The sequence below is a fragment of the Castor canadensis genome, chromosome 5 (assembly GCF_047511655.1).
Source record: "Castor canadensis chromosome 5, mCasCan1.hap1v2, whole genome shotgun sequence".
In the NCBI taxonomy this organism is placed as follows: Eukaryota; Metazoa; Chordata; class Mammalia; order Rodentia; family Castoridae; genus Castor; species Castor canadensis.
Window position 1 is genome coordinate 136,068,604 of NC_133390.1, and position 26,621 is coordinate 136,095,224.

At 36.1% G+C, this 26,621-nt stretch overlaps 1 protein-coding gene across 3 annotated transcripts in view; it reads right to left on the minus strand.

The window, feature by feature from the left end:
* Nucleotides 1-748: 748 nt before the first annotated feature.
* The window catches only part of Xrn2 (5'-3' exoribonuclease 2), a 71,809-nt gene continuing 45,936 nt past the window's right edge, over nucleotides 749-26,621 (minus strand). For all 3 annotated transcript variants that reach the window (XM_074074225.1, XM_020184673.2, XM_074074224.1), the window contains 6 exons: nucleotides 17,440-17,508; nucleotides 17,225-17,356; nucleotides 15,462-15,592; nucleotides 9,029-9,092; nucleotides 3,784-3,922; nucleotides 749-1,309 (listed from right to left, as the gene is read on the minus strand). In XM_074074225.1, the coding sequence (XP_073930326.1) occupies nucleotides 1,244-1,309; nucleotides 3,784-3,922; nucleotides 9,029-9,092; nucleotides 15,462-15,592; nucleotides 17,225-17,356; nucleotides 17,440-17,508 (601 nt within the window). In that variant the 3' untranslated portion in view covers nucleotides 749-1,243. The remainder of the gene's footprint in view (nucleotides 1,310-3,783; nucleotides 3,923-9,028; nucleotides 9,093-15,461; nucleotides 15,593-17,224; nucleotides 17,357-17,439; nucleotides 17,509-26,621) is intronic.

Genomic DNA, 26,621 nt, shown 5'->3' on the forward strand with positions numbered 1-26,621 from the left:
CTTAAAATCTACTTCATTAACTTGCTTTGGAACCTAATTGTGAAAATGAATTATCTTCTGCAAAAGTTGTTTTATAAAAACTATGCTTAGGCCGGATACAGTGGCACATCACTGTAATCCCAGGCTAATTGGGAGGTGGAGTGAGGAGGATCACAATCCAAGGCAGGTAAGGGAGAAAAAGACTATGACCTTACATGAAAAATTAAAGCAAAAATGCTGGGGGAAGGCATGGCTCAAGTGGTAGAGTACTTGCCTAGCAAGCACAAGGTCCTGAGTTCGAACACTAATACTACCCAAAACAATGCTTACTCAAGATTTTCAGGTGATGGCTGGGTGTCAGTGGTTCACATCTGTAATCCTAGTTACTCAGGAGGATCTCAGTTCTGAGGCCAACCTGGGCAAAATGTTCTCAAGACCCCACCTCATCCAACAGCTGGGTGCTGGGGTGTGTGCCTATCCTCCCAACTATTCAGGAGGCTAAAGACAGGGTGAATCATGGTTCCAGGCCAGCCTAAGCAAAACGTTCACAAGACCCCATTTCAACAGAAAAGGCTAAGAGTGGTGTTGTGCAACTGTCATCCCAGTTAACTGGGGGAAGCATAAATAGTCTGGACAAAAAGTGAGACTGTACCTCAAAATTAAGGGTTGGAAGTGCAGCTAAGTGCAAAACCCTGAGTTCAAACCCCATTGGGAGGGGAAGGGGGGAGATTCAGTTAAAACATTGTGAAAGAATAACACAAGAGACCAGTGTTCTTAAAGTTTATTTTTATTCTTTTTTTTACTGAAGTTCAGAAATTTCTGTAAGACAAGTACATTAATGAAATGTTTCTGAAATATTGAACAATATATACTCTAATTTATTGAGGGTTCCAGCTCAAATGTTCATACCTAATTCTTGCACATTAAAAATCAGCATGGATCTTAGATGATCTAGAATACACTGTGTTTTGAAATTCACAGCTGGTACAATTTTTAACCATAATGAAAAAAACAGTACTCCTAATTCTGTTCAATTTGTTTACAAGCAATAATAAATTCAGATTCACTGTATTATGCAACACACATCTTTGGAAAGCAACATAAAACAGTGAGATCAGATCAGTAGAAATATACACAGTTAAAAGAAATACACAAAAAGTACTGTAGTTTTATTAAAAACTACTACTTGAGAAAGAAATCTCCTTTCCACAAATAGCATAAAACTGTAGAATGATGAAAGGATTTGAGAAAGCTTTACAAAAGCTTAATTCCAACTGTATCTTCCTGAGGGTGGTGGTAAAGGGTATTTTCTTCCTTCTCTGGGATATCCCTGAAAATAAACAAAAGAAAGAGTTTGTCTTCTGGATTAATATCCTTGCAAAGAAATTGATTTTTACATCTCTGGAAAAGCACCTCATAAGAAAGCCAAGTATGTCTTAACATACTGCAAATGGAAAGTCTCCATAAATAGATACTTCGAATTCAGAGCTTTACTACAGCTTGTTGCAAAGATGAAGACTAGTGCAGAGGCTATTGCTGAAAACTGGTCAAACAAGCCTTAACAACCACACCTACGAAATTCCCTAAAATGCACACAAATGAACTAAAGTGAAATGTTTTCTGTAAACAATATGTATAGACAGTGGTTCTCAATTTTTCTACCATTCTAAACAATCCAAGTCACTTTGTGGTAAAGTACCCACATCATCTGTAACACATTACACTAGGAAAGCAATTTTTGTTTAATCAAGGCAAGAGGCTTGCATAGTCAGCTAAGTCCTAATGAACAATTAATTTCAGGGATATATCTGTGTTTAGCAATACATAGTAATGCATTAAGCATAAATTAGGGTTATTCTGTAACCAGTAAGTGGTGACATTTATAACATGTCCTAGTAGGTTTGCAAATGATATCTCTGTATATACAAGATAAATGTTACAACCCTTCCGATTTTAGGGGCTGGAGATGTAGCATAATGGTGGAGTGCTTGCTTAGAGGAAGGGAAGGAAGAAGAAGAAGGGAGGGGGAGAAGGAGGACTAGAGGGAAGGAGGAGTAAGGAATGAAGGGAGGGAGAGGAATAGGAAAGAGGGAAAGGGAAAAAGGGGGGAGAGAGAAATGAGAAGGGAGAGGGGAGGAGGGGAGAGGAGAGAGGAGAGAAGGACCAGGAGACCCCTTTATAGTCCTCTAGGGTTCTAAAATGGAACAACCAACCCTCCATTCTGCCATTCAGAGCACTTTTGGTAGTTTAATTACAGTACACACAAGACCCTCAAAGCCACAATGTAGGCTAAGGCCTTGTTTGGTCACATAAACTTCACTAAAAATATAATGAAGGCACGATTCTATATAACAATGAACTGCAACTTAATAGTGCTTCAATAATTGTGATTTAATAAAAACTATCTCAGTGGAAATGAGACAGAAAAAAAAAGGAATGAGCATATTTGCAAAAGACCAAAAAGAATCATAAATTTACCAACTGGTTTGTATCTTCTAAGTAAAACAGAATTTAACCTCCTGTAACAGCAGAGTTCCTTGAAAGGGAAGATTTCCTCCACAAAAGGTAATTAGAAGATGAATTAGGGTTAGCAGTGCAGGTAGCTAGTCTCCAGCTCTGCTGCTAAACTGTATACGGTTTCAGTTCCTGACTTGGAAAATAAGGTCTAGACTGACCACTCTCTAAGGTTTCTTCCAATTATAATGATGTCCTCATTTCAAAAATGTTGTTGTGTAAACTGCCTAGTGCCATCTACACATTAGTACAACAGACAGCCTCAATTGACTGGTGTAGCTTTTTAGAGGTGTTGGGCTGAAAAAATTCAAAGTAAAATTCTATGAAATGATTTTAATGAAATCCTCTCAAAAGGAAAATTATTTGCAACTAAGATGATTACTTTCTTATAAAGTTGACAGAGACTTTTGAAAAAATATATTTAAAAAGGGTAAAGAAAGATTTTGCTTAGTTGTCAGAGTTCTTACATTAAAAGGGATACATGGCAAGAACTAAATTAGAAAATTAATATGTGAAGCACTGAAAAAGGCCTGCAGGCAACACCAGGTAAGCAATTTAAAAACCACTTCAGGTGCCAAACTCCATGAACACCACACACTCTGAATTGCAGCATTCCAATCCTAATTCTCTAGCAAAGACTTGATTAAAGAGCATGTAAATACTGTCCAAGGGGTCAAATTGCTGGGAAAATTATGTTAAATAGACCTCAATCTCACATGTTGCTAAAAGTGGATGGTATTGAGAAGAAAATGAAGCCTACATCTACTAAATTTATTTATGAATTATGGAACTCATTCAATGACATAGCTGTTTACATTTCTGGTTAAAAAAAAAAAGATGAAAAGTCTTCAAGGAGGAATTTCCTTCCACGAGGAAGAATATCAGTGATGAATCAAGTTCGAAGACTTCTAAGATGAATAAAGATTCTTCCTTTTAGCTTCCCGGAAATTCAACTGTTATGATCAATTTAGTTTCTATTAGAGAACAATATCCTTAAAGGAAAACCAATGTATTTTGGTTACTGACTGCATCTGTATTAATTATCAGGGACTGCAATGGATAAAAAGGGCTTCTGGGCTGGAAATTCTTCGGTATCTTCAGGGTACTGTTTAGTAAGACAATTACTTACCTTAAATACGTTTTTTAATGATGGATACAAGTTCATCTGAGTTACTATGGTGTAAATTATCTTCTCCAGAAATATTGGTAAGAAAATACCGAATCCTGAAGAGTAATGCTCAAATGCAAAATGAAGAGCATGCTATTCATTCACAACCCACACGGCATTACCTGCCTCCCTCCACGATCATCTCGTCTGGGTGGATAGCCACCAGGTCCGGCTAGCATCTGGTACTGGTTTGGCTGAAAAGCTGCATTCTGACTTTGGAGCATCCGGTTCCATGGCAGCAGAGGTTCAGCTCCAACACCCCTGTGGAAAGAGACCATGCTTGCATAAGAAGCCAAGCCTGTTTTACAGAACAAAGTAAAACAGATAGGCAGGTATCATCTCCAAATATTGGGACAATCTAATTTGCCCGAATTTGTCATATGTAATATATAGTATCAGAATGACTTTTATGTTCCTCATGCCCAGTTTAGCACTTATTTAAAAGGGTGTTTTAAATCAATTGATTCAGAAGGTCTGACTTTTAAATATTTCGTTCATTTCTAATTGTGAAATTTCCCTTTTCAGTCATTTGTAGATTTGAATTGAAGATCACCAAGTTGGCTACATTTATGATGCTATCCAAAGAGTAAACACGTACAAGACAGGAGAATAAGGCTTTATTTTAAAAAAATGTCCAGACTTGTTCTTGGAATCCATTCTTTCTAGTTAATTGTAGGTTGCAAATGAATTCTTACTGCTGAGTATTTTGAATCCAGGGTAGGGGACTTGGCTGTTTTTTCCCATCCATTATTCTGCTCAATATGTCACAAGGTCTGATCGGGAGGAAACCTTTTCAAGTTCTATTGATGCAGCTTTCAATTGACCATGGTGACCTAGCAACATGAGCACTAATTGGCATGGGCTGACTGGCATTTGGTGTACAGTTTACATGGGAACACAGATTCAACAGCTATTATAACCCAGTTTGCTCTCCCAGATTACTAGTTGAAAGAAATGTTTTAATTGTCTTCAAGTGCCTATTTTAATTTTGCAAAGCAACAGGTAGAAGGCATTCAATCATAACTTAATTAAAAACTGTCATATAATGTAGCAAAGATAGGCCTTCTAAAGCCGATCACCATTAAAGACGTAAGTCTCTCTCCAGCACTTTCCTCAACTTTTAGAATAAACAGAGAAACAAAATGCTCCAGTGTATTTCAGCATTAGAAACTTTGGAGCCATTGGTGCTGTTCGGAAGAATTCAATAAAACTTTAAATTCACTAAGATACTGGACTAGCCAGTAAGAGCTATAACCAGCATATATGGTTTTCGCTTCTTAAGAGGGAAAAAATAAATCTTAGGGATAAAGAGCCTGAAGTTGGGCTCATTAGGGGCTATATTCTTCTTATATATATTTAAGCCTAAACCCATCCTCTCTCTTCCTTTCACTTGGGGCTTACCTTCTTAAGAGTAGCTCTCTGAATAACTTTATAGTGGGTGGCCAAAACTAGAGCACTAATAATGTGCTGTGATTCAAAATAAAATTAAAAGTCTGTATCTCAGAAAAAAGTGCATATATTTAGGGCTTATAATTATTTTCAGGTTCACTGGTAGTGCAAATAAGTTCTGACAAGAATGCCTCATCTGTTTTAGCAAGAGACAGGTCTTGCAGAGCTCTGGTCTCTGCAGAGGTGAGGGTTGGTAAGGGGTTAAGATTTGCACCGTGACGAAGGAGACTCATTAATACATGGCCTTTTAAACAAAAGTCATAAGCCAAATTGCAACTTACACATTGTATTAACTGTGATCAGTTTTTCTTTTTGGTCTTATAATGATCAAATGCATGCAACTGCATTTCAGGAAAACTGTTGGCATGAGTAATATACACTGTAAAACTACTTTAAAAGATTTTGTTATAATAACAGATTAGGAACAAAGCAACATTGTAAAAATACAATTTTCCTTTCTGTTCAGTGACAGTATTTTTGACAAAGATTAATTTTTATGATAAAAATCATTTGCAATGCAAATTAAACAGAAAGAAGTAACAGTGGCATGTACTACCTACCTTCTTCTGTTTATTGCCAGAAAGGTCTTTACTCCCCACAAGGTAATCCTATTTCTGTATTAATTATATTAATTTACCAATACAAACAAACTGAAATTTGGAAATATGTTTTTTAACACCTGAGATGGAAGCACATAGCTTGACCTACCTGACCTTTTAATAAAATTAGCAACTATAAACTTAGGCATCTTTTATTGAAGCAGTTAGTGTTACTGCTTTGGAAAGTAGCCGACAGTGTGAAGTCTACCACTTTAGACAGTTTTAATTTATACATATAGCTAACCACAGTTTTTGGACTATTTGACATGATTAATTGATTTGAACAGCCACAGATTAAAACCTAAACAAATGCTGCCCTGTACAGGGCAAGAAGAAACAAAATGTGGGACATCTTTGCATAGTACTGATATTATTAACACTAGGGCTGTCTTCGTGTAGAGAAATAGAAGGGAGGATGTTTCTATTGTATTTTAATTTATTTGTTTTTGAGACAGGGTCTCACTATATAGCCCAGGTTGTCCTTGAACTCACAGTCTTGTCTTAGCTTCCTGAGTTACTGGGATTATAGATATATGCCACCATGCTTGGCTCCAGCAGCATTTTTTTGGATGTGACTAACATTTGAACTCAGGGCTTTGTAATTACAAAGCACTTTACTGCTTGAGTCAAACCTCTAGCCCATTTTGCTGTGGTTATTTTGAAGATGGAGTTTTGAGAACTATATTTGCCCAGGCTGGCCTTGAACCTCGATCCTTCTGATCTTAGTCTCCCAAGTAGCTATGATTACAGACATGAGCACCTGGTCTCTGGCTGCATTTTTTAATCAAAGGAATATACAGATTACAAATACTATTCCAAAGTAGGAAATAATTCACAAAATCACACTATGATTTAGGAAACAAGATACATTCAGTTTTCTTTTCTAAAAGGATTCTCAAAAACACTGGGAATAGTGTAGTGAAAATACACTGAACCAAGGATCAGTAAAACTTGGCTCTCATAATAATTCCACTACTTACTTGTAACGTCTTGGCAAAGTCAAAACAGCTTTTCTATGTGTCTCGTAAAGTCTGAATGACTAGATTGGCTACTGCTATAAAAACAAATAATGTTATATACCTATTTATTAGCTATACCTACTTATTAGCTAATGGAGAAGCTTAAGACAGCAGAATTCAGTTTCTTTCAAAATAAAATGGTGTATTTCTTTCTTTTCCCTTTCTTTTATGGCTGGTATTGGAGTTTGAACTCATGGCTTGATACTTGCTAGGCAGGCATTCTACCATTTGAACCATATCCGCAGCCCTTTTTTGCTTTAGTTATTTTTGGGGTAGGGTCTTATGTCCCCATCACCCCCCTGCCAGCTGGCCTGGGGCTGCAATCCTGTATCTGTCACCTCCCATGTAGCTATGATGGTACACAGTACCATGTCCCATCATTAAAATGATTATTTCTTAAATGACCATGATTTAAGGCTTGAAAGACAGAATTCTATTAATGTTTATGCTTAGCTTCTGCTTTCAGACATGGTTTTCAGTACCTAAGACTAAATAAAAAAATAACCTACAAGGACTGGAGGCATGGCTCAGGTGGTAAAGTACTTGCTTAGCAAGGGAAGGCCCTGAGTTCAATCTTCAGTACTACAAAAAAATGAACAAACAACAACAAAAAACAAAAAACCCTAACCTGCTAGGTTCAAAAACTTAGTCAGGATAATATCAACACTTGGAAGGGTAGACTAAGAATAAAAAAATGATGAATAGCGGGGCAAGGAAAGGAATAAAGATGATCCTCATGTGTACAGAAGAAGGAAAGCTGCTGAGACTGAATAAAGAGCGCCTCAGAAGTGGAGCAGAGTCTTTACTTCCTTTGAAGTCCCTGTGGCTTTGTATTACACTCAGAGTAAATATTCTGAGGAGTTCTGGTCTAGTGAAAAGTCTTGGTAAAGAATAGTATGAAAGAATGACCTCAGGTAAGCTTTGCACCTCAGTTTCTTCATCTGTAAAACTGTACAAATAACAGGAACTACTTCAAAGGGTTGCAGGGAGGAATATATGAAATCATGTTCATGAAAAATTATTAATAGAGTTCTAATTACTTAAAACTAAGTCTATAACTCAGAAAAATTTATTCCTTCCTTAAAAATGGTGCTACTTTGACAAAAATGAAACAGCACATATCATGTGCTCTGAGCAATCATACTGAAAACAAAACATAAACATACACATTATCAGTCGTATTAAATTTAAAGCATACCTTGCATTAAGTAGCTCATGCTATAAAAAACTAACTAACATAATTCTTTTGATCTTCTCGACAAAAACAATAAAATGAAATTTGAGTCTTTAGATACAGTTTTCTTAACAGGAGAGCAGCATTTATAAACCTATTTGTAAATATGCTTTATGCACTCAGATATGAACAGATCAGAGAATGCTAAAATAGCAAGGTAAAACAGGATTGGAAGGGAAGGTGAAAAAAGCAGTGTTACTGAGATGGGGCTCCATTTATTTTTGCATTTACTGATGTTGGTAAAACTAGCATGAGATGACACATTTAGCTCCCCTTTAAAAATTATTCTACAGATACTAATATAATTATTCATAATATGCCTAGCTATCTTGTCATGGAGAGTCCATCTAACTTAGAAGCACACAACTTATCAATGAAAGAACGCATGTCAAACATCCCCTGTTATTAAACCATGTCACATTCTTCCTAGTCCATGGTACTTATTAGACTGCAGATCCCATAATCCTCTTCTGAGTCCCTTCTGCGTTTAATTCAGTTCAGTCTTAAGTAGTTAAAGAAACTGTTTTCAGTGGCAACTAATAACTACTGACCTACAGTGACACTGCCCTACAATAGGCTTGTCAGCTCTGAAAAAGTTGTACCAAAGAAGCTGATTAGGACTTCAAGAGGTTTGTAGCAAGAATCAATGGCTGGTCTGTACTAATGCTGCATTGCCGGCACAGAAATGATAAAGTGGAACACCATTAGTTATGCCTCATTAAGCTGCACAACCCTGCTAAAAAGAAATTTGTTTAGCTTGACTAAAACCTAACAACAATTTTAAGCTCTCTGTGTTGCATTTTTCAGGGTATCTCAAAAGCTTCAATAAAATAAAGGCCAAGAACCAAAGAAAGTATATAAACATGAGTATAATTTAATTCAAACTGACATATATATATATATATATATATATATATACATACATACATATTTCCCCTAAAGGACAGATGCAAGAAAAAAATTGGTTTTGGTGGGAGAAAGAAAGGGTATCTGATTTCTAAGCAGCCAACAATCCCCAAATGTTGATGTGGGAAAATATTTAAAGCCATGTTTGCTTTAGTATTACCTGTCAAATCTTTGTTGCTGGAAAAGAGGAGGAGGGCCTCGCCAGGAATCCTGGGGCCTCATATCTGGAAAAGAAACAGGGAAGGGTTAATAGAAGATTTTAAAAAGTAATCACTATTCACCTACCCCCATGTTATAATTAATAGTTACTAGAAAAAAATTATCTTAGAATGTAAACTAGTACCATAATCTCTCTCTCTCTCTCTCTCACACACACCCACACAACTAATAAAAATTAAAGAGGATCAGCAAATTTTTTAATTTTTCCTTAACAAAACATAGCTTTGGGAACGCTGGCCATTAAACTCACACATTTCTGTTTCACCCACTGTAGGTATGTGTGAATAAAGATAAATATACATCGAACAAATGTAACTTTAATAGAAATCCTGAAATTTTCCTCATAAATGTGCAAACTGCTCTAACAAAGCAGAGAGCACACAATCTTTCCAACACAAACCAGGAAGACATGTTAAAGACGGGACCACCCACTTTTCTATTGTTTCCTGATAGCCAAACCTTTCCCCTTTAACACAAAGCTGAACTAGCAACATCTAACTAGAAGAAACAATTAAATGGCTGCTGCTCTTCTACATAAACTGACCATTAAATTGACAGGGGGGCCTGGGGTCGGGGGGAGCAGGGGGAAGGAACAGAACTCATAACAGCTGGCCAGGCCAGTCAGGATATTCATTCCACAGATCAGGAGGTCAGTATCAACCAACCCCAGCTCCTGGCTCCAGCCTTGCAGTCACCTCTCTGCCTTTGGTGAGGTCTGCTGTGACCTAATTAAAACAGCTGGTTCTACAAGTTGTCTAATGAGTTCACTGTGTAAGGACAGTAACCTCCTCCAGACTCCCGAGACCAAGGACAACAAGGCTTACCATAATGTATTCAGGCTCACATTTCAATGGAAACACAAACTAGAAACATGCTTTTCAAAATTACTTTCCTAAAGGAATGATGAAAGCTTATCTCTGGTTAAGAACCAAAAAAGGTAATCTGGGTTTTAAAAAAAAAGGTGGGAGGGAAGGGAGGAGTTAGAACTGTGCTTTAGACTCCCACAAAGGAGAACATGGATTGAATGAAGTTTGTAGCAGCTCATAATGACTGTACTGTAACACAACTGGCTACCTCTGCTCTGGGCTTCCTCTCCATCTGAATGTGAGTGGTGGGCCACAAGGAAGTGGCTGTTTGCATGAAGTTTCAGCAGCCAAGCCCAAGATGACTCTCAGAAAGGAGCAGCATGCCCTCCCCAACTGTTATTTCCAGGCAGAATCTCATTTTGAGTTGAAAGAAAGGTGGTACCTTTAGTCAATTTGAATTAAATTCCTTTTTCTAATCTTTTAAAAATCAAACTACTAGCGGTCAAACTGAGAATTAACCCTGAGGAAGCATCACGCTGGTCATCGGATATGTAATGCATGTTCAAAACCCGAGTGGGAATTCAGGAAACCAATTATCATGCAATCCACAGAAAATGTGAGAAGAAATGTCCTCCCAAAGTAAATCACTACTAAAGACTAAAAACTACCAGAAATTCACAACTAGAAGAGATGAAATCCAGAAATTCTTACAAGGAGCAGCAATCATTTGTGTGGTTCTTTCTATGAGAAAACCTAAGATATTTATTAAATATATGTAATTTTCAATAAACTTATTTATGAGAAAGCAACTCACTGAAAGTAAAAATCAACATTTGTGCCTTCTCTAATAATTAGTTTGTTAAACTTGAAGCTCATTGGTGTACAAAAATTAATTTGGTGAGAATCAGTTACAATGTTCTCAGAACTCTTGTATTTTAGTGCCTTTATATATACAAAATTAGCTAATATGACAAAAAAAATTCACATGCTCCAAAATTACCATGATCACTCTGGAAATACATTCCTTTTCATCATTAAGACTTAATTCTGTGATTCTGGTTCTATGGTGTCTTTTTATAGTCACAGAATGCATGCTCTCTACTGGATCTGTCATATGGTTAAAGTCAAAAGAAGAAAAGACATACATATATTAAGAGAAACCTTCCAAAACTTTTAACCTAATGTTTTATGAAAAATAAAAGCAGAAAAAAGTACATATTTTCTCCTAGAAGCAGTGCAAATGGAAGGAAAGCAATCACTACCAGCAATACATAAGCATTCAATTCAAACACCTCACGTTAGATTAAGCAGAATACTTCAAGTAGAACTGGAATGCAAAGTTCACTAAGCATAATGCGGGGGAGAAAGGTGAACTTTTTTTAATGATCTACCTCCAAGTGCTAGAAAATAGCAACAAGAGCTCCCGTTCCACCACTTTTACTATATCCACTGCTTCCCTCTGTTTTGCATTTGCCGTTTCTCACCTCCAGAACAATGTTTTTGCACATATACTCAGCCATAACGCAAAGATATATTTTGTTAAAATCTAAGCAAATTTTCTAAAACTTTAAAAAAATTCTATCATATAATTATTAAAAACATTCCTTGCTTTCAATCCAAAAAAAAAAAAAAAAGGAGCGAAGAAAAACTTCAAGGCTACCTTTAAACAAATTTCTGCATGTGGCTCTCAGTAACATGTATAGTCCTTAAGTATTCATAAAGCAGAAATATTTTCTGGCTGATAAGTAATGAAGTAGATGGTAAAACAAACTTATTATCATTCATTTGTATGGCTCTAACGGAAAATCCATTTGAGTGGGAGAAAAAAATTGTGAGATAGTGAATTGCACTTCAGAAGGTACAAGCGAGAGGAAAAAAAAATGACAATTTTTTCCTTTGGTCTTTAAAAACTTATCTCTTTTCCAGAGCTCTAAGGCCACATAAACCAAGGCTTTGCCAACAGCTTCTCAAGTGACAATTTACCTAATCAGCATGGCAATCACAGAAAGATTCTATGTTTACTGATTGCACTAATCAAAATCACTTTTCAAATGCAGCTAATTGATAAGTTTACCAACCATAATGAAGAGAAGTCACATATCAGGTTCTCTGGGCTACAGTATGAAATACTTTATTCATACTGAGTACTCAGGGCTGTACTTGACTCCAACAAGTTATCAGTACCAGAACAACTGCTCATCAGCCAAAAACTGACACATTAAAGACAAATCAAAGACTAACAATAAGAAACACTAACAGTAGACACTCGATAAGGAATTGGCAGTTTGACCAAATGCCTCTTTTGAGTATAATTTTATAATATATGGAGAAAATATTTATGACACTAAAAACATTTTAAAAGACTGATTAGATTTCAATTTTACTAAAACTTTCTGACCAAATTATTCTATAAAAAGGAAAGCTGAACTTCATTTACTTAATACCAGCATAGTACTTTAGTATATGTAAGGCACTGTTTTAAGTGCTTAATAACTGAAACTAATTTAGCCGGGAAATTCTGTAAAATACGTGTTCACACTGTCTAACATTTCAGCAACAGGAACCAGCACTGACCAAAACCTGTCCAAGTTCACAGGGTTGTCAAGAGTGAAGAGTAAAGCCAAGGACTATGTTCTCTTAACAACTCTCCTGCACATGATGCGAACTACAAGTTGCACACGCACTTATGCTGTTAGTTGAGGTGATGCTTAATGCTATTTAATTCAGAATAGAATGACCACTGATTTTTGTGCTTCTCAATCAGGAATTTAGGACTTCAAGGTGGCAGGATTAGGGATTTTCAATGTTTACAAAGTTTAGAACTGACACTACACATATCTCATTAAAACAGGAAAGAAAAAATAAATACAAAGTAAACACTAACTTATATCTAATAACAGCTACAACAATGGAAAATGAAAAGCTATTTACCCAAAATACTAACAATGGAGAGGGGACATCAACATTTGAAATATACCGGTGTAGACAAACAAGAGTTGTCTTTTTCCAAAGACAGACCAACCAACAGCTATAGAATTGTAGAACCCTAAGAGTGTAAAATTCTCTACCTCTGGTGTGATGCTGACAAAAGAACTCTTGGGTTTCTTTCTTTCTCTTACCATAGCAGGATCCTGCAGGATGGACTCTAAAGACTGTGGAACAAGGTTTACATGAACCTTATACTGAGTAATTTTCTGGGGAGTGGGAACATTGCGATTACAGATTTACATGCCTATGAGTCCCTAAAAGTTGAGAACCACTGATCTAGGGAAACATTTCCTAAAGTAATATGCAAGATGATTTTTGAACACTCCTTTCATTTTCATAGTTATGCCCAAGAGTTCAAGTGTAAGTACAGCCTGGGCAACATAGTAAGACCTCGAGTTAAAAAAAGGTGGAAACTTCTATCGACTGTGGTGTTGGATGAGGGTGCTCTGGGAGTGATTAGGATTAGAGTGGAACCTTCATGATTGAATACTGGTGACTTTATAAGAAGAAAGAGAAAAAACAATGTTCCTTGTTTTCTTGCCTTAGGATGCCCTGCACTACTTTGGGATGCTACCAGCAAGAAAGTCATCACCCTTGATCATGTACCTCCAAGAACTGAGCCAAAATAAACCTCTTTTCTTTCTATGTAGTCTGCTTCAGCTATTTCATTAAAGTAATACAAAGTAAACTAATACACAAGGGATAGAAGAAAGCAGCTTAATGGTGAACATATGTTTTCACCCTTGCTACTCAAACCTCTTTTCAGATCTTTCAAAGTTTACTCAATGCAGTAAACTCAGAAATTCCTTATAACTATCATCTTGAGAAATACTGGCTAATTCTTTTTCTAATTGGGTACCATTATGGACAGAAGTAAATGGAAGAGCAAGAGGAAAAGAGAGCTGATAAAGAACATGTTGGTACCAGGAACTAGAGAACGGTTAGATCAAAAAGAATTAACCTAGAAGGTAACACAGCACAGGAAGTCAATGTGAGTCAATGCCCTGTATAGCTATCCTTATCTCAACCAGCAAAAACCCTTGTTCCTTCCTATTATTGCTTATACTCTCTCTACAACAAAATTAGAAATAAGGGCAAAATAGTTTCTGCTGGGTATTGAGGGGGTGGGTGGGAGAGGGAGGGGGCAGAGTGGGTGGTAAGGGAGGGGGTGGGGGCAGGGGGGAGAAATGACCCAAGCCTTGTATGCACATATGAATAATAAAAGAAAAAAAAATAAAGTTTGATATGTCTAGGGAAAAGAAAAAGAACATGTTGGTAACAGTTGGTTTTTAAACTAAGCTGGGTATGTTCTCATTATTTACTGGTAAAATCTCAAGGCACAGATAGCTCTTTCAAAGTGATTAGACTCTCCTATTGTATGTGGTATGACTTGATAATAAATATATGGGAAACCTCAGATATGTTATTTGCTAAATCTCAGAAGGAAAGCAGCTATGAAAGTACCATGAATATTTCCAAAGGCTCCCTGTACTCTGGACTCCCTCTGTGCTTTACTAAAGTAAAATAAAACTGCCCAAGCCCTTAGTTTTCATGATAGCATCTCACCATGCTCATAGTGGCACTTTAGCACCCCCCACCCCCACTCCGTAGTGGTACAGGTAGAATGCAGGGCCTTGTACATGCCAGAAAAGTGCTCTACCACTGATCCATATCCTCAGACACACACACCAACACACACACACACACACACACACACACACCTTTCTGAAATATAATTTTAATAAAAATCTTTCAAACATGCAGAAAACAGATTGAAAGTCATATGACTCTCAGACTTAATAAATATTAGAATCTTGCCACACTGTGTTTTCTCCACTGTATTGCCCTCCTGTGGTTGGTTAGTAATCAGATAACCAGTAAAATGACTTCATAAAGACAGTGGTTTTTGAGAACTTGACACATGACTTATACTTCCTTGATAAGTGGGCACAGCCAGGGAGTTCAAAAATAACATAAATGGTAATATAATTAAAATCAGGGTGGATATTCAACTATTTTCTGCCTTTCACATTACAATAAAAACATGTTAGTTATTTTTGTGGTTAGCAATCTGAAATACCTACAAGTTGTAAGGTGTTAAAGAAAGGCCAAGGTCTTCACAGAAGTGGTACATTCACACCTAAACCAATGCCTGGCTTTATCTTAGGTAGTACTGCAATACAATTTGGATCAAGAAAGGAATACTTTAGTCTTTTAGTATCTAAGTGGTTGAAATTTCATATCTATTGCACCTGATAAGTATTCAATACCTGTATAATGGAATAAACACCAATGAACTCCATGAACTTCTTTCTACATATGTTAACAAAGAAACTGATTAATAAGTAAAGATAAGGAGGAAAGGCAGTTTATCTTATTCAATTAACTATATACAGTCAAGATGTTTTTAAAAAATTGATTTTGCATAAAGTACTGTCTTATAATTCTTCCAACTCACATATTTTAAAGTCCACTGTCTCTGCACTGCTACGATAAATCTTCTTAGCAATGAGGATTAGAAACCTACATGTGCTTGATACCTACTTTAAAATATGAAACAACCAATTAGTAAAAACTTACTGGACATAAGTTTTGGGATCTGGGCTTGCTGTCCTCTCAAAAGTGGCCTGTATAAGTTTCCCTGGTAAGTCCCAGGTGGTGGTGCAGCACTGCTGTAAATGCCAGCTCCTGAGCCTCTTGGCATAACATGGCTGTAAAAAAAACCCCACACGCATAAAAAATAGAGAGATACACAAAATATATACAGAAATAAATCTATCACATCAAGTAGACACAAATTAAACAAATGCTAGCAGCCATCTTTTTACTGTTAAAACTGATTGATAGTAATAATTAACAAAGTATATAATTGAAGTTCAAAACTGTACATCATGGCAATGGTGATAGTAAATGCTCATTTGTCACACCATGGTTCTTAACTGGGTAATTCTTTAAATACTGAATTACTTATGAAAAACACCAGCATTTTTTCTACATATTGTAGATTTTCCCTCAAGAACCCATGCTGTCACTATCATTGTACATATTACTACTCTGTATCTTATTTTCAGTTTACTGTACCAAACATTGCCCTATATCTTTCTTTACTCTTCATAATATGTATACCTATATAATATTTTACTGTGTTGATGCCTCATATTCACTAAACGTTTTCTCTCATTAAGCTAGTATTATACATTTCAATGTACCAGAAATACTTAGGCTCTTTTAAAATTATCTTCTCAGGAAAAACTCAAAGAAAGAAGAATTTGGATTAAAGACTAAGAATATCTTCAGGACATAGGCCCCTATTTAGAGGCATTTCAATATGACTTCCTAAAATAGTTGGAATAATGCAAAAAGATATCTTAAAACTATTCCAAATTAGTATTTCTTTTACTATTAAGAATGAAGACTTTCAAAAAGAATGACAGTAATTAGCAATTATCCTAAGTTCCTAAATTAGGACATTACTTCTGACAATTTCATGAGGTCAGTGTTACTTATTGTCTCCATTTCACACAAAATGAAGCAGAGGCATAAATTAGTTCAGTAACTTTCACAAATATATTAAATGGTAGAAATGTCACTGAATCCAGACATTAAGCTCCAAAGCCCATATTCTCAACCTTTATGCCACATTGTCCTTCCTACTATTCACAATATAAATTACATGTTAATGATAACTTTCTGCCAAAATCACTTTTTGAATCTTAAGGTTCCCACTAATTGGAAATAACCTGTTTATGAGTTATGATTAATTCTTGAGTCATGACTCATTAATATTTCTATCCCAGTTTTATCTTTTATTGCTTTAAGGACCCTCTATATAGTAGCTAGGTAAAAGATAACCCAGTAGCTAATAAAGCCAAGATAAAAATCAGAAATTTACATAAAAAAGGAAATAAAAGTCAACAAATATATCTTAGCAGACAGGGAGATGCCAATTCACGCAACAATAAAATAGATACCACTGTTTAAGCACTTGGGGTAAAGAAAAATTTGAGGTTGGTAACTTTGTGTACTAATGTATTAGTTAATACTTTACACAGATTCTCTGCCATAGATCAATTCAGCTAAAACTATCTTGAGGGTAAAGAGAGTATTTTACTCCTTTGAAATAAGTGTTAGAAAGATGGAAAAACTGTCTCACGCAACAGACAAAGCAATCCATAAACAGAAGTGAATTTCTAAAAATAGAGAAAAACAGAGAAGTATCAAAGTAATTATCTACAAGACTTGTATTTTATGTTCTTTTCAATATTTCTAGCATAAATACTGACTTCTCTGTGGGATGATTCAGAAAAAGGAAAATATATAAGGAATAGGAATGTATGACTCACCCCAAAGTCCTAAAGGCTGCCTGATCCAAGTGGACAGGTCGCCGGTCCCGGTTAAAACCAAGCTGTGGCTTCCATTGGCGTCCATTGCTAGATTTTTCCCAGTCACTAGGTTTCAGTACTGCTGCTGGCTTTCTGACCATTTGAAAATATAATATTTAGTTATAGAGATGAACATAATCCAGACAAAATAAACTTAAGTAGTTTACTGCTGTTACCTTGCTCCTGGAAGCATTACAGCTTTAAAAATGTAATCTTCAGCAAACTGCGGATCTTTAAAATTAATACTGAAAGACAATAAAAATTTTAATGATTTGATTATACCAGCCTGACCATAATTACCAAGGACACTGAAGTATTTCATTTTTAAACAGACTAAGTAAAATTCAAAAGTGTCTAGATATTATGTTAGCCAATGACTTTGCCAAATGGCTAGCTTCCTCACCAAACTGCCTGATTCCTAATACATAGTCTTCAAATAACTTTCTCTATAGGAAAAGCCATGTTCTAGCTAACTGTTAATGGTCACAGAGAAGTTAGGGACATTGCCTCAACTCTTGAGACATTTTAGTATAATATCGGACAGGTTGAAAATGTTTAGAACAGAAAATAAAAATATACACAAATAGCTAAGAAACTTATGAGGGAAAACAAGCAAAAAAAACCTCACTAAACTTCCCAGCTGGAATCTTATATCTGTTTTCCCTAAATTACATTTTTTAAATAATGAAACACCATATGAAAACTATAAATGCTTGTTTTTCAAAGCTGTGCATTCAGGCATTGAATATAAAGTGGGTCAAATTTCCTTTCTGGGTAGTAGTGGGCATAGGTATCTATCCCAAAGGTTGGAAGTACATGTACAAGTCTTCCTTCTGACTCAGCAATGCTTCTTCTACAAGTTTAGTTATGTATCAGGTTTATACTTGAGGATGTTTATAACATCCTTATTCACAATGTTGAAAGATTATAAAGATTATAAAATCTAAGTCTGTGAATAATAGTGATCTGGTTAAAGAGTTCTTCCTAAAAAATGGACTCCTCGGATGGTAGTTTAAAAAAACAATTAGTAACAGAATACTTAATTACACTGGGCAAATACACACAAATTAAACATATTTATCAAGAGGTTATCAATGATTTTCTCTGTACAGTCTCTCCTTTATTTGTGATCTTTTAAAAAATATTTTCCAAAATGCTTCCAATGATTACAGATTATGGTTAAGTCTATATAAAAAAAAATTCTGAGAAACTGTTTGACATTTTGAGACAGCTAACAGCTAAATATGCTGTCTCCCTATCCCCGCAATATTGCCACTTTAACAGCTAAAGTAGATCTGTTATACAGAAATTTTCATTGCAGTCAGATTTATGTATTTATTTTTTATTTTTTGAGATAGGGTCTTGTTATGGAGCTCAGGCTGGCCTTGAACTCTCTCATCCTCTTGCCTCAGCCTCCATAGTGCTGGGCTTATAGGTGTGAGCCTGGCTTCTACAATCAGACTCAACTGTAAGTTATAAAACTAGAGCTTTACCCTTACAATACAAAGATCATAAGTTCAAGAACAGCTGAACAATACTTGATTTACTCAACTGATTCTTCTTATAACTCACCCTGTACTTGCAACTATCCCTCAATTGTTCCTTACTGGGCAAGGTGGTATAGATAAGGCAACATAGGAAAGGCAGTGATAAAGGTTTCAGAGGTTGACAGAGAAATTGGTTGTTATGTATTTGGGCTTATTAGGGCTTTCCACATACAAAACAGAGAAAATCAGTAATACAAGACTTCCAACTGAAATGTCTCAAAGCAGGTTAACTGTTTCAGCAGGACTTTTTAGCAGTTTATCAAACTGTTAGAGTGCCATCTGCATTTAACACAATTTTCACAGTGGGAGTTGGTGCACACACTGGCCCCAAGCTTGCATCCCCTATTAATTAGTGAAATTAAAAATGTCTGACAATGGCTTTGTAAGAAAAAAATTACAGAATACAATAAAAGGGTCAGAACAGATGCTAAGTCAAAGCATGTATATACATACACATGCTTTCCATATGCATATGTCTTTTAAGTGTGGGTTAAAGGTGTATGTGTATGGGGGAGGGAGAAAGAAATTCTTTCACCTGAGGTTAAGAAAAACACCAGATAGGCTGTGGTTTAAGGAGAAACAGGACTAGCTACAAGATGGCAGAAAAAATAAATGGAAAAAAGATACTGTTCAATTCTACAGAACATTTATTAAGAACTAAAACCAATTCTTCTCAAACTATTCTCAAAAAACTCAAAAGAACTCTGTTGAGTTCTTGTCTGAGCCCGACATTACCCTGATACCAACGACATTAACAACAACAACAAAAACGACAGACTAATATTCCAGAAGAACATATTTTATGGTTTGAATGTGAAATGACCCCCACAAGCTCATGTGTTAAATTCTTGGTCTCCAACTGGAGGTGCTATTTAGGGAGGTTCTGGAAACTTCAGAAGGTGGGGCCTACCAGTAAGAAGTAGGTCAATGGGACATGTCCTTAGGGCTATATATTGTCTTGGTCCCTTCTCTGCATCACCCCTCCCCTTCCTGCCTCCCGTCTGCCATGAAGTAAACTGCTGCCTTATCCACACGTTCCCATCACCAAGATGCAACGCTTGGCCCCAGGCACATGGGGCCAAGTGAACATGAACTGAACCCTCTTTTTCTTTCCTCTTTTAAGTTGTTTCTGTCAAATTTCCTCACAGTGACACAAAAGTAACTATTAATACAACATATATGCAAAAACTATCAACAAAATACTATCAAATCAAACCCTACAGCACACAGAAAAGATCATATACCATGATCAAGTGGGATTTATCCAAGGGATGCAAGGATGCTGAACATACATGAACCAATAATAATGAACACAATAAAGCATACATATGAAAAAATCAGAGCAAACATCATGCTAAATGGGGAAAAGCTGAAGGTGCATCAAACAAAGATGTCCACTTTCACGACTCTTATTCAGTATAGTATATAAGACTTTGTCAGATCAATAAGACAAGATAAAGAAATAAAGGGCATTTAAAGTAAAAAAGAAATCAAGTTATCCTTGTTTACAGATAATTGAATCTTGTACACAGGAAACCCTAGACTCTACCAAAAAACTGCTGAGACTGATAAACTTAGTAAAGTTACATGATGCAAAAGTCAACACACAGAAAATAGCATTTTTATTCACCAATAGAAAACTGGCTGAAAAAGAAATTTAAAGAAGCACTCCAATTCACAATATCCAATATTTTTAAATAAAATGCTTATGAATAAATTTACCCAAGGAAGTGAAAGATGTCTACAATCAAAATTATTTTAAAAAAAACTGATGAAAGAAATCATAGAAGACACAACACACAAAATGGAAAGACATCCCATGCTCATGGACTGGAAGAATAATATTGTTAAAATGTCCATACTACCAAAAGCAATTTACAGACTTAATACAATACCCATCAAAATACCAATGGCATTCCTCACAGAATTAAGAAAACAGTCACAAAATTAATATGGAATCATAAAGGACCCAAAATAGCTAATGCAATCTTGAGCAAAAACAAACAAATAACAACAAACAAAGCTGAACATATCACAATACCCAACTTCAAAATATATTACAAATCTGTAGTGATTACTATAGTGTTCTGATTAAAACAGCTTAATACAGGGGTAAAAACATACAAAGCCCAGTATAGAACAGAATAGAAAACCCGGAAATTAGTCCAGGTACTTAAGGCCAACCGATTTTTGACAAAGGTGTCAAAAACATACATTGGAGAAACAACAGTGTTTTCAACAAATGGTGCTGCATATACATAAGCAGAAAAATGAAACTAGATCCTTACTAAAAGAAAACATAGGCCATGTGCCAGTAGCTCACGCCTATAATCCTAGCTACTGAGGAAGCAGAGATCAGGTAGATCGAGGTTCGAAGCTAGCAAAGGAAAATAGTTTGCAAGACCCTATATTGAAAAAACTCATCACAAAAAATGTCTGTGAAGTGGTTCAAGGTGTACGTATGACCTGAGTTCAAACCTCAGTACCACAAAAAAAAAAGACACGCAAAAAAACCCCCCAAAAAACATGTAAACAAATGTTTGTTTTGGTTTTTTAAAGATAAGATCCTAAATCCACAGAAAACAAAAACAAAACTAGAACAGTGAGATTATCAATGAAGAAGCTTTTGCACAGCAAAGGAAATAAAATCAGTTAAGAGACAACTTAGGCTGGAAGAAGTGGCTCACACCTGTAATTCCAGCTGCTCAGGAGGCAAAAACAGGAGAACTGTGGTTGGAGACCAATTCAGGCAAAAAAAGGTAGCAAGACCACACCTCAACAAAAAAGGTGGGCATGCTGACACACACCTGTCATTCTAGTCACAGGGGAGGATTGTAGTTTAGGCTAGCCCAAAAATAAACACCAGACCCTATTTGAAAAGTAACTACAGCCAAAGAGTCTGGAAGTGGACCTCAAGTAGTATAGTGTCTGCCTAGCAAGTGTGAGACCCTGAATTCAAACCCCAGTACCACTCATAACAAAACAACAACCACCCCCCTCCACACACACACCTGTAATCCTAGCTACTTAGGAGGCAGAGATCAGGAGAATCACAGTTCAAAGCCAGCCTGTGTACAAGTTCCCAAGACCCTATCTTGAAAAAACCCATCACAAAAAAGGGCTGGTGGAATGTCAAGGTGTAGGCCCACACACAACCTACAGAATAGGAGAAAATATTTGCAAACTACTGATCAGGAAGGGATTAATATCCAGAATATGTAATAATTTAGTTTCTTCCTTTCTTTCCTTTTTTTGGTGGAACTGTGAACTTAGTGCCTCACCACTTGAACCATGTTCCCATCCAATAAATCTGATTTATAATGAGCAAATGATCAGAATAGACATTTCTCAAAAGATATATAAAATGGCCAATAAACATGTGAAAAAAAAGTTCCACCTACTAATTAGGGAAATGCAAATCAAAACTACAATGAAATCATCTCACCTTAGTTAGAATGGTTATTACCAGAAAGACAATAAACAAAAATATTTTTGGAGGTAGAGAAAGAGGAACTCTTTACTCTTTTTTCTTTTTTGAGATACAGTCTTGCTATGTAGCCTAGGTTGGCCTCTAATTTGTGATCCTTCTGCCTCAGTCTCCCAAGTGCTAGGATTACAGGTATGTACTACCACACCTGGCCCAGAGCACCAAAACCAAACTCTTAAACAAAGTCAGAGAGAACGTAAATTATACAGTCATTATGGAAAACAGTACTGAGGTTCCTCAAAAAATTGAAAACAGAATTACAAATGATCCAGCACTCCCACTTATCGATATATAACCAAAGGAAATAAACCATTATATCAAAGAGATAACTGCATGCCCATGCCTATCACAGCATTATTCACAAAAGCCAAGATGTGGAATCAGCCAAAATACCCAGTGACAAGTGAATTTAAAAAATGTGGTATATATGCATACTAGAATATTATTCACTCATTAAAAGAATTAAAACCTAATAACATGGATGACACTGAAGGACATTTTGTTAGGTGAAATAAGCCAAGCCCAGGAAGGACAACAAGGCACTCATTTGTGGAGGTTTAAAAGTTTATCATAAAGTGCAGTCGAATGGAGGTCACTAGAGGTTAGGAGAGGAGGAAGGGAGAGAGTGAGAATATACATAACAGGTACCGAAACACAGTGGAGGGAGGGGAACTAGTTCTAACATTATATAGCACTATTGGGTTATATAAATAACTAGAGAAGAATTTAAGGTTCCCAACACATAGAAATGATAATATGTGAAGACAGAAATGCTAATTAGCCTGACTTGATCACTACCTATTGTATACATGTACTGAATTGTAACATGGTAACCCATAAATAAGTACAAATATCTTATGCTAATTAAAATTTTTTAAAGAAGAGAACAAAAGCATGGTTGTGTTCCCAGGACCAATGAAAAGCTCAATTTAATTGGAGCAGCCCTTTTCAATGGGGATCTGAGAGAAGTTAAGTCATACCAAAAAATGATTTGAGTGACTACATTCGCAATTCTCTCAAGGAAAATATGTAACTATCACTATTCTACAGGTACAGAACACAAGTTAATTTGTTACTAAGTTAATTTTGTTATAGGTTTTTTAAACTCTCAAGGTTTACTTTCTCGGTTGAAAAGGACTAGACTGGAGTGCAACATATATGAACAAAAGTGAGCAGAAATGCTACTTTAACTGGGTTATGGTTACAAAGGGCTGATTTGACTAGAAGGTAAGGCTACTTCAAGTGGCCAGGAAGGAGGTAAAAGTGATCAAACATCTACTTCAGAAAGAACAACCAACCCAACTGTAAAAGAGTAGAGAGAAATACCCATGAAGAGGTCACAGACTAGGCAAGAGAGCCTGCAGCATGCACTGGGGATAGAACTATTAAGAAGCACATGGAAATGACATGACTAAATCACAATGGTCAGCAGGTTCAGGTGAAGGCTTTAGATGAAGATTTATAGCAAGTCACCCCCAGAAAGACTTGAAACTAAGAAAATAAGCAAAAAGCCAAAAATAACAAGCTTCCAGAGAAGAAATAATCCCAGGGTTGTAGGGATAATTTCTTCTTAAGGACAAGAGTTACAGCAACAGACTTAAGATAGCTGAAACTAAAATTTGGGAAAACAAATTCATTTATTTACTTATTTACTCAATATGTGTAATTTATTGTATGTACTATTTCTTAATAAAATTGTTTTTAAAATTCCCACTTGTTCACCCTCAAGCTCTGAATGGGGGAAGGGAAGATATCCCAAACTAAAGTAAAAATAATCTCCAGTGATTTCCTGCAGAACCACACTCAATGGCTGGAGTAGCTCAAGCCATAGGAGCACCTGCCTAGCAAGCATGAGGCCCTGAGTTCAGTTCAAACCCCAGTGCTGAAAAAAAAAAAAAACACAAACAAAAAAGCCACACCACACTCAAGAAAGTAATCTATACACTAAACATAGTACAAACCATTAAGAGAAAGAAGTATTTAAAGATAAATTTGGAAGTGCCCATAAAAAGGACAAAGACACTATTTATAATCTCAAAGATTAAAGCATTCTTTTTCCTAGGGTCTCTGAGAATAATTTGAAGACACACTCTTCTTAAATGAGTTCAGCCTCCACTGGTTGAGAGACTATTAATATTTAGATTTGTTCCTAAAGATGTATAGGAAACTCTATCAAGTCTTTTTCTTTTTAGAAATGTACTTTTCCAATGTAATAACATCAATGATGCTCAAACAAACTTCCTGAAGGGAAACAAATAGACCAAGCTAGAATCCTATTAGGCAAAGTTCCTTCATTTTTTCTCGAATTTATAATTCAAATTTAAATTCTTGTGTGTGTGTACTCACTTTGGTAACACATATACTAAATTCTTTTCTTGTGACAGGGTCTCACTAGGAAGCCTAGGCTTTGCTTGGAATTCCTGTATCTGCCCCTCCCACAGTGTTGGGTTTATAGCTGTGTGTCACCAAGCCCACCTAAATTCTTCTGGCTATAAAACTGAAGGGGGAAAAATTACAGATTACCCTTTAGCAATTTCCATCATCAGAACCCAAGGGAGGCATCGTGTAGTTTCACATGAGGAGACAAAGCAGTAACAGTGAGAAAGGTTGAAGAGCATTCTGAACCTCTAAGAGTCCAGGCAAGAAACAAGTAGTTACCAGAACAGCCTATAGGAGCTAGGGATACAGCTTAGTGGGAAAGCACTTGCCTCAAAGCCTCAAACAAAAGAATAGAACAGACTACGGACTCAAAAGACTGCCTACCCTAGGTAAAAGAATTGTGTTAATTGTGTTCAGATTTAAACTATTTCATCTAATTCTGTGCACCAGAGAAGTATTTTTACCTACTTTTTCTAAATGCAGGCACATAGGCTGACTCACTTAGCATTAACTTCCACCTACTAGGCCAGTCCCCCAAGAGAAACATAATGGAGCCCTTCCTTGACAGGTAACCTCCCCATCTTTTAAAATACCTAGTTGTCTTCATAAATGGACCAACACTAAAATAAATAGAAACTTGAAACCAAAACATGGCTATAAATAAGAAAACTGAATAGTGGTTCTATCTGTTCTACTCGTAGCAAGGTTTTATTGAAAAGGAAGAGAATGCCATCTTTTTCTGATTCAATTTGCTTTATGAATTATTCTAGGGGACAGGCGTGATTGTACCCACCTGTAATCCCAGCAAATGGGAGGTAGAGGTAAGAGGATCACAATCTAAGGCCTTCCCTAGGAAAAAAGTGCGCAACCCTATCTGAAAAATAAACTAAAGCAAAAAGGGCTGGGGGCATGGCTCAATAGGTAGAGTTCTTGATTAGCAAGCATAAGACCCTGAATTCAAACCCCAGGACTACCAAAAATAACTTTATCGAGCTTCATTTTCCCTTATACTACCTTTCCCTTATAACACTCTGTAATTAATGCTAAATCAGCATAATGCAAACTGTTCTTGCACAGAAATTTTAATGATTCACATACTTGACATTTTAAAACACTTCAAAGATTTTATACAATTGTGCCATTCTATCAGGAGAGGTTAACAGTTCAGTGTCCTATACAGCACTGAAGGCAGTGTTTAGTGTAGTTTAACACTATAGTCTATTGCTGATTGCATGTATTTCACTTTTGACTTACCTACCTGCAAACCATGAGCCTTACCAATGCTACAGTAATGGTTACATTTTAAAATCTGTCTTCATATATATGCACATTAAAAAACAATCTCCTTGAAAAGATAAAATTCCTATTCCTTACCTGATTTATCCAAAAGGTAAATAGAGAAAGTTTGAAAAATACTGTGTGAAGAAAAAAGTGTGGGACTTTTGGTAAAATGTGGCAAGTTCTGGTTCCAAAATCATGAGCAACTGAACATTTATATCGGTCTAAAACTATGCTAGGGTGACAGGTATGTACCACCATACCTCATCTATGTACTATGTTTTAAAAGAAAAAAGCAATGAAGGATAGGCCATGAGCAGGGAGAAAGAAGAAGGGAAGAACATTCCAAACAATGAGAGGAAGGGAGAAGTCAAAAGGATGCTGAAGAGACCAGCCACGTGTGGCAATGCCCTGTCTTTGAGTAGCTGGGGATTCAAACACTGAGATACGGTGGAGGAAAACTAAGATGAAAATTAAGCGAGATAGCCCAGTTTTATTCAAAGCTAAGCTATTAATATGTTGAGTGACATGAAATCATAATTGAAAGAAAACAAAAAGATCTCCCAGATACTCTCTAAGGGTCCTTTTAGGAACTTAAGATAGTTCAATAACCTGTACATTTTCTCAATATTATAGATAAGACCAAATGTGAGGGGAATAAGCAATC